Source organism: Brassica napus, chromosome C3 (assembly GCF_020379485.1).
Source record: "Brassica napus cultivar Da-Ae chromosome C3, Da-Ae, whole genome shotgun sequence".
NCBI lineage: Eukaryota > Viridiplantae > Streptophyta > Magnoliopsida > Brassicales > Brassicaceae > Brassica > Brassica napus.
In genome coordinates this window covers 42,225,665-42,234,806 of record NC_063446.1, presented here as the reverse complement: position 1 = coordinate 42,234,806, position 9,142 = coordinate 42,225,665, and the positions used below count along the sequence as shown (strand labels likewise).

Below are 9,142 nucleotides of genomic sequence, written 5' to 3'. Positions count from 1 at the left end.
TGGTAATTTGTAAATCAGTTTTCGATTAATAAATGAAAAACAAACAAACCCGCGCTTAGAAAGCGCGGGTCAAAATCTAGTAAGAATTATCTCAATACCGTGCAAATAGCTGTACAAACCAAACCCAAAACGAAAAACAAAACGAGTCATGTTGAGAATGGAGACTGAGTGTGAGGCGTTTCTTTAAAACTGTGCCTCCGAACTAACTTGAAAACTTAAACCCAACGTGTCATGTGTCAATGGTGTTGGCGTTGAGTTTTGTTTCCTTTATTATGAACTTTACTGCCTCCTCCTCCTCTATACAACTTTGTGTGGCTGTTCTGTCCGTAAGACGCGTTCTTCACACCTTTGGTTCCCGAAAGCGGGCTTGTCCCGTAAACTCTTTGTTGGTTTCTTGCACCACTGGGTGCTGACACTGCAGTGGCCACGCGGGGGCTGTTGCATGAACTGTTTCTCACCGTGGCAATGGCTCGAGGGCTTCCATAGAAAGGCTGCCCGGCCGGGGTGGTGGCCCTGTCAGCTCGTGGGCTACCATAAGGACTCGGGGCGTTGACCAGCATTTCCTGGTTAATAAAATATTTTGCAATCAGAACATAATGAAATGTTTGTTACCTTAATAACTAAGATTCAGATCAAGTAATGTGTTTTTTACCCTTTGTGGAGTCTGGTAAAAACTGGGACCCATGTGGGAAGAATTGTTTACTGTTTGTGGATAAGAGACTCGGCGATGATTGGCTCCTCCTGTGTCGATCCATGGAGTTGGTCTTCCACCACCATGGCTTTTCCTAAGACTGGCAAATGCAGGTGGCTCGTGTCCCATGAAGTAGTAAGAGCTGTGATGTTCTTCTCTGCATAAAGTAGGAGTTGGAGCCCATTGTTGTCCTTTGGAAGCAGCATCTTGATTGTAGCTCTGGAAAGTGCACGAGGATTGAGAATATGAATGGCCCATGAAAGGGATGTTTGCTGGTATGAGACTCGGTGCTTGTTTCCTGTAAGGAAGCCCGGGATACGATGCCATACTCCAGTCTTCGATTGTGATTCCTTGTTTAGCGGCGAGGTCGAACACTTGTTTCTCTTCGACTCCTAAACCCATGAGCAGATTCCATAGGTTTCTCTGAGCTTCCCTTTGGTTGTATATGATTTGGTCCCTCATTGCCATTTCAAACTGTAGTTCGGTATTACCCATCCCCTATATTTATGTGAAACCAGCAGCAGTAAATGTTAGTCAGTAGTGTAGGAATCTCAAGACATTACTTAGTTTACTCTACTCACCAGAAGCTTGTACTGGTTGAGAATGTGCAGATAAGTTTTGTTTCCGTTGTTATTTATTGCTTCATTGAGCATGTCCTGTAGTTTGCAACGATGCTTTTCATTTTCTTCTATTTCCTGTACGAACAGAGGCATGAGCATGACTGCAAAGATATATTGCAGAGTTTAATGTAATATATGATTAAAAAGAAGGTTTACTCTCTGGTAGTTAACACCGGCTTCATCATTGTCTCTGATATTATCAAGTATTACTTGACGTCTGCTACTTAGAGCCTCGACAATATCCTTCTCTGTTGCCTATAAAATAAATAAGAGGTTACAGTAATGCAATATAATGACCTCTGGATTAAGAGAAGCTTTTTAAACGCAACCTGTTTCGCAATGGCATCATCGAGATGCTGAAGTTCAGTACGGTTCCTGAGATTAGTTTCTTCAAGCTCGAATAATGCCTTCTGTAAGTTTATACGTTCCTGAACATTTTCACTGATCTGGTGACTTAAACCATCCAACCACGAAAGTTCACGTTCAACACCTCTTTCAAAAGGTATGATGCTAAGCTGCGACTCCTTTTCTGCTAGTTGCTTCTTCAGCTGAGAAACCTCACTCTATGAAACCAAAGTTGAGAGTTATGTACTGCTACTACATTCAATCTGTAACAAAAGTGGATGAAAGTAATGAACTTACTTGAAGATTGTCGATCATTCGTTGGTAGTCTGACATATGAGTGTCGATGGTACCAATATTTTTCTACAATGCATTGAAAAGCAAGTAAGTACTTCTTGACCAATTAGCAATATTGTGGACTAAGAGGAAAATAACTGTCACCTGGATGTGGGTCTTGATCTCTTTTGCTCGGTCAGCATATTTCAGTGTGTTCACAGTATGATGATACTGAGTATCAGCAGGTGATACAGTTGCAACCATCACCGTCTGGGAGTTCCCACTCAAACCATCTTTAAGAATACGCGTAAGTTTGCTGACATTACACACGTCTGTCAGCCAAAAAAAGATGGCCATTTTAAAATCAGAAAGATCACATATCGACACATACCTGTTTCTGTATGGGACATAAGCAAGACCCTTTTTGTGTTGCTTCCCCAAGGCATTTATGCAATTTGCTAGAGCAAGGAGTGAGCGATTAATATTAGCTCCATCCCTCAGTTTCTGACCTCCATTGTTAGTCTCAGCTGCTCTTTCACTGCCAGCAAGATCTACCAGAGCGAGTTTCCCTCTCATAACTTGATTTTGATTCTTTTGCCTTCTTTTTACTGCAATCTCCAGAACTGCGTGGGACCTGGTAATTGACAGGCACATTTATATAGATAATGGACCACTGCGAGTTCGTTTCCAAGAAAAAAAAAAGTTTCCATTGCAGTGTGAGATCTAGGGATTCGGAAGAGACAAGCTTCCAGCATTAACAGCTTATTCAGGAGATAGCATTGCTCACCTTGATGATGTACTGTTCATCTCAGTGCTCTCAGTTTTTCGTCTACCGTTCCCTAAGTTCAGCAGTTCAAGAATTCGATCAGCAGAATATACCTACAAAAGAAACACTTTGGCTAAGGCCTCAAGATCAGGTTTAAAGTGATCTCCGCAAATCTGGTTTTACAGGAGGAATGGTCTTATCGCATCTAGAAGGAAAGAAAAGTATGGAGACCTTGATTGATCGCAGGCCAGCAACTACTATTCCCTGCTCCGGATCCTCTCTGAGCTCCAAATGACCGGATGATTTTTCAAGCAGATCGTATATAACCTGAGTTGCAATTGAAACATATTATTATGTGAGAAAGAGTAATGAAAGATCACCACATACACACACACACACACAAAAAAAAAAAGACGAAGGAGAAGAACCAAATTTATCAAAGGGGGAGGCTTACTTCATTGTAGACTTCAAGATAGGAGCAAGTCACTTCGAAGTCATCAGAGCTCTTGTCACACTTAATCATGTCAAATATGGTATTCAGGCTGAGAACCATCAATCCAGGGTCACTTCGTGTTCCAACCATTGTATATGTTTTGCCGCTAAGAGCAAAAAGAAAAAAAAATACGATGCATCATTGAGTCAGATGACCAAAAAAATTGGAGAGGCCATACTGCATTAATTTTCCTGAGATAGAAGAAGGCCTAATCAAAAATCCAGTTTAAGGTTTAGATTACTTAAGCCAGAATATTTTTGGTAAGCTAAAGAGGCACATTCACTTGTAGTCTTTGCTATGATGCTACATCACTGCATACCTTCCAGTGGAACCATAGGCAAAGACTGTAGCGTTGAGTCCATGAACAACCCCAGAGATCACAGAAGAAATACTCCTATACACATTCTGAAAAGAAAAACAAATACATGTTTAAGAGTCATAGCTCACTAACCTTAAACCACAAGTCAACCTTCTCACAAACACACTACGAACCTAAACATTTTCCAGAAAAATTCTCAAATAGAAAGCATAGATCCTAATGAAACCACAAGTTTCCAGAGAGAGAGAGAGAGAGAGAGTGGGACCTTGTTGGTGCTCTCAGGGCCAAAGGCATGATCAAAACAATACTTCTTCTCTTTAGTCCGATTCTGAATCCGGTCAAGGTAGTCCTTCGATAAGTCAGGGTCCAACACTATCAGCTCCTGAAATTCAAAACACAACTCAAAATAAAATTAGGGAGAACAATTTTCAATTTTCAAATCGAATCAGAGACTGTGGGAGTAATTGAAACAGACCTTAGAGTTATTCACTCGAACGATGTCTCTTCCACGTTCTTTCTCCATTAACGGTCTACATTTCACAGCGACCTAACGAGAATTTCAAACTCAGACGAGGAACAACGGAAAACAAAAATTAAACGAGAGAGCTAACCGTTAGTGTCGTCGTCTTCTTAGCAACGGGAGCTCTGATGCTCGGCATTTCGTCACTTTGATAACGAAGACCAATCACAATGCCAGAGTGAAATTTTCAACTATCAGAGACGCAAGGAAAACTGACCGCTAAAATATCTGAGTGAAGAGAATGAACAATTCAGCAAAATGGATATTCATTCCAAAGTTTTTGAAGGTTTCAAGTTTTTCTCTCTGTATTAATTAATTCACCGTTTCAAAAATTTATTAATAGAAATAAGAAAATCAATAAATGCAATCAAACAAGAATGTATATTTTTATTTCTTTTTGTAAATCAGAAGGAGGAGAAAAATAAAGATCGTGCGAGAGGGATACTGTGTCTCGATCACGTGTATGACGGTGCATTTTGTTGTAGAGGTGTTAATTCGATCAGACCCGTTGATTTACGTTTCTTAACGGTGCAGATCGTCCTGTACTTAAAAGTAGAGTATGTGTGGGTCCCCTTCCGGTTTATTGTAAAGATTTATTTACAATAGCATCCCCTGTATATTAATTGAGAAACATTTGAAAAGATGTAACCTCAATTTTATATTAATTAAAATAGGCCCCAATGCATAGGTGGCACTCAATTAGGTAGTCAATTACATTCAACTGAAAAATAAGTAGGTCCACATTCGATTTTTATATGTTGTTAGATACATAAGTTGGTCAAACTATATGATATAATGATATGATATGCTATTTTCTTTCCTTAAATAAAACCTACGGAATTACCATAAATGACTAATATATATATGACAATTAATGATTTTAAAAATAAAGATTTGATAACAATTTATATCTCCTCCATCATTTTTTGTTTAATTTTATATTATTAAAATAAATTAAACAATCAAATTAGCTATAAAAGTAAAATTTAGATTTTTTCGTATATGTTATATTTTGAATTTTTAAAAACGACAATAAATGACTAAAACTATTAAAATTATTATGTTAAAAATTAATGATCAATGGTTTAACATTTTTAGTATAAGAAGATACACATGATTTTAAAACCATATGAGTAAAAAATATCATTTAATAATAAAATAATATATATATATATATATATATATATATATATATATATATTAAACACTATATACCATAAGATTACATAAATATTTTAATATTAAAACTTTCAATGAATTTTCAAGAACATTTATAAATTATAAACTTATTAAAGATTTCAGATTGAAAATTTTGTTATCGATGATTTAAATATTTTGTTATAAAATGATATGAATGATCATAGAACCGTATGATTATAAATTCTTATTTAATAAATAACTATATAAAATATACTATTCTTAGAAAAATAGGTTGGTCCATCTTAACTTATATTACACTTTTTATTAAACTAACTATCGAATTGATAAATAATGTACCAAAAAATGTTTTGCACTTTCCTTAAATAAAAGCTACGAAATTACCTAATATGATTAACATATATGTGAAAATTAATTATTATGAATAATAAATATTTGATAACAATTTTTGTATCTTAGTTCTTTTTTAAAATTTTATATTATTAAAAGATATTAAAAATCACATTAAATATATAATAAAAAACATTTATATTTTTTTATATGTTATATTTTGAATTTTTCAAAACGTCTATAAATTATTAGAAATTTGAAGATCCCCACTCTTAAAATTTTGTGATCAATAGATTATTTTTTTTGTCATAATAAATTACAAATGATCATAAAATTGTATTAATATGAACTTTTATTTAATATTATAAGAAGATACACATGATTTTAAAACCATATGAATAAAAAATATCATTTAATAATAAAACATATATATATATATAGATTAAACTATATACCATAAGATTACATAAATATTTTAATATTAAAACTTTCAATGAATTTTCAAAAACATTTATAAATTATAAACTTATTAAAGATTTCACATTGAAAATTTTATTATCGATGATTTAAATATTCAGTTATAAAACGATATGAATGATCATATAATTGTATGATTATAAATTCTCATTTAATAAATGACTATATAAAATATACTATTCTTAAAAAAATAGGTTGGTCCATCTTAACTTACATTATATTTTTTATTAAACTAACTATCGAATATTCGAATTGATAAATAATCTACCAAATTTTGTTTTTGCACTTTCCTTAATTAGAAGCTACGAAATTACCTAATATGATTAACGTATATATGAAAATTAATTATTATGAATAATAAATATTTGATAACAATTTTGGTATCTTAGTTCTTTTTTTAAATTTCATATTATTAAAAGATATTAAAAATCACATTAAATATATAATAAAAACATTTATATTTTTTCTTATATGTTATGTTTTGAATATTTCAAAACGTCTATATATTATTAGAAATTTGAAGGTTCTCACTCTGAAAATTTTGTGATCAATAGATTATTTTCTTTGTTATAATAAGTTACAAATGATCATAAAATATAACTTATATGAATTTTTATTTAATAAATATTCAAACTAAATAATATATATATATATATATAAATACTAATGATTTAAAGCAACAAGATTGGCTCTGATCAATTTAGTTGTCCAGTTGAAATCTTTCAAAAGTATGTGAAAGATTAAAGTCAAAGTAAATATGGATTTAGAATAGTAGTTATATTTTACTAACCAAAATACCGAAAAAACCGAACCGAACCGAAACCAATCCGATATCTGGATTGAACACCCCTAATCCAAATGAAGCCAAACTATTGTTTCATTCTCCAAAATATAATAAAAATAATAACTTAATTCCGCGCAAGGCGCGGATCTTATCCTAGTTTATAGTAATATTTAATCCACAAGATTTTGATTTGGATCTTTGTTGCAAATTGATTTCTTCACTAATTTAATTTGACGAAGTTGCAAAATCTGTACACGACGTGCCATCTAACACCATAAGATATATACATGATTTTCTGACGTGACATTTGAAACGAATTCGTATTAATAATCATAAACTCATAAAATATATATTTCTTTGTTCTGACAAAAGAAATTGTCTTTTATTTTGTAAAAAGAACATAATTAAAATTCTTTAAAAGTTGTCACGATGAAAAATTGGCCGACTACAGTTGTGTATATTAGAATAGGGAATCATATATTCATTTCATATACTTTATGTAACCCGTGTAACTGGATTGGTTACCTCCACCTCATGATGAATTCGATTAAGGCAGAAGAGAAGAATAGAAGAAGAGAGATTAATCTGGGGAAAACTATTATATACATGAATATTAATTTCCCCTCAGCTAACGAATTAGAATCCTCCAGTATTGTAAATATATGGTAAAAACCTTGCAGAATCATATAACTCGTGTGTTACTTCGCCCATCTTGCACATTATCAACAAATTCAATTTTTATATAAATGCATGACTGCTACCCACATAGAAGTATGGGTACTCACACCTAAGTTTATTTCTAATTTTAATATGTGCATGTGCTGTAAACTCAACTTGAATTTTATATCTCACCGAATGATCGTTCGGTTCATCAATCATCAATTACAAATATTACAAAACCCCTCCATATTAATTTTTTCTGTTCATTTAGAATAGTTGGATGAATGTCTGGTACGTCGGTTAAGCTACTTTCAACTCCTGCTGATTCATTGAGGAAAATCTATGGGCTATTCTGGTCTCTTTTTGCATGATCGACTTCTGCCTATTTGGATTTTATGCAAGATTTAGAAAGCACGTACGTAACTATCTCCTCTTTTTACCTTCATAAAATGTTAGTGGAGCATAATCGGATACTGTCTGCCTAACGGCTGCACACAATCTATATCTAGGGTATAATAGGTTTCTTCGCTATCATCCGCAAACGCAGCTTTTGCAACAATCACTCAAACCGTTCTAAACCTCATAAATTCAAAAGCTGGTTTCAGCTAACGTTTGTGGTTGCGGGATGATAATTTTTTTTTAAAACAATATAAATACAAAAACAAAAATATTCATTAAAACTTTTAAATTATAACTATAAAAATACTAAAATATATATATTATATTTTAATTAATAATATAAAATTTAAAAATAAAAATATTTTCTATAATTTTTAAAAATTTAAAGCTATAACTTTCTAAATATAATTTTTATATTTATTATAATATAATGGTTTTTGATATTTTTATAATTTTATAAAATGTAAATATTGTTAATTTATTATCTAACGCTAATGCATTTGGTAGTTAACTAGTCATAAATATCTCGCAAACGCATCAATTTCTAACCGCAGAACCAATCGTACAAATCTTTTAAACCCGCTAGAAACCGCAACCACCCGCATCCACAAATTTCCGCGACCGCAACTGCAACCGCTGCGCTTGAACAATCTTTGGATCAACATGAGAATCGTTTTATTTAGTCTCTAAGTAAAACGTGTTCCGGTTTGATCCTTCTACGTTAAGGGTTAAGGGTTAAAGGTAGTTGGATTGTTAGAGACTCTCAAGGAGTTGCTAAATGTTATTGGGGTTCTGCACATGGCCGACTAACATTGGGAGACAAACGGTGCGACCGTTTCAAATCCAAATTCGTGTCCCGACGTATTTTAATAGTTAAAGGGTCTAATATTTTTATATATATATATATATATACATATTTTTATTCATTAAATTTAGTTAAAAAATGTCCCAAAAATATTTTTACATTACATAATTTGTTTTCATGATATAGGGTGTTTTTGGCATCTTGTATATATGCTTTTAAATTGGTTTTCAAGTCTTTATCGAGTCTTTCTAGTCCTTTTCGAGTCATTACAGGTCTGAAGTTGCATTGGATGGGAGATAAACCAGTGGGAGGAAAAGAAGAGAAAAAGTGCAATTTGGAGTTTTTCACGCAGAGCAGTCGTGCGGAGCAGTCTGGCGTGTATGTTCCAGCGACAGAGATTTTTAAGGAAGTTTCCAAATATTTCGGGATTTTACCTAGGGCTTCCCTCTTTTTCTCATGCAGCCGCCAGAGACCTGCAATATTTATTTTCTTATTATTCTAG

At 33.0% G+C, this 9,142-nt stretch overlaps 1 protein-coding gene across 1 annotated transcript; it reads right to left on the bottom strand.

Annotated features, from left to right (window-relative positions):
- LOC106421840 (kinesin-like protein KIN-8B) lies at positions 1-4,375 on the bottom strand. The gene is made up of 15 exons (XM_013862673.3): positions 4,119-4,375; positions 3,983-4,054; positions 3,773-3,889; positions 3,508-3,593; positions 3,150-3,294; positions 2,927-3,022; positions 2,717-2,808; positions 2,321-2,563; positions 2,095-2,245; positions 1,954-2,016; positions 1,641-1,874; positions 1,468-1,566; positions 1,273-1,386; positions 653-1,189; positions 1-563 (listed from the first exon to the last, which is right to left on the bottom strand). The coding sequence occupies exons 1-15, from the start codon at positions 4,164-4,166 to the stop codon at positions 237-239; spliced, it is 2,424 nt and encodes an 807-aa protein (XP_013718127.2). The 5' UTR covers positions 4,167-4,375; the 3' UTR covers positions 1-236.
- Between the last annotated feature and the right edge of the window lie 4,767 nt (positions 4,376-9,142).

Coding starts and splice junctions, on each gene's coding strand:
- LOC106421840 (XM_013862673.3), bottom strand. CDS start 4,166: ATGCCGAGCATCAGAGCTCCCGTTGCTAAGAAGACGACGACACTAACG. Junction 1,190..1,272: donor TCAACCAGTACAAGCTTCTG/GTGAGTAGAGTA, acceptor ACATAAATATAG/GGGATGGGTAATACCGAACT. Junction 564..652: donor TTTACCAGACTCCACAAAGG/GTAAAAAACACA, acceptor TTTATTAACCAG/GAAATGCTGGTCAACGCCCC.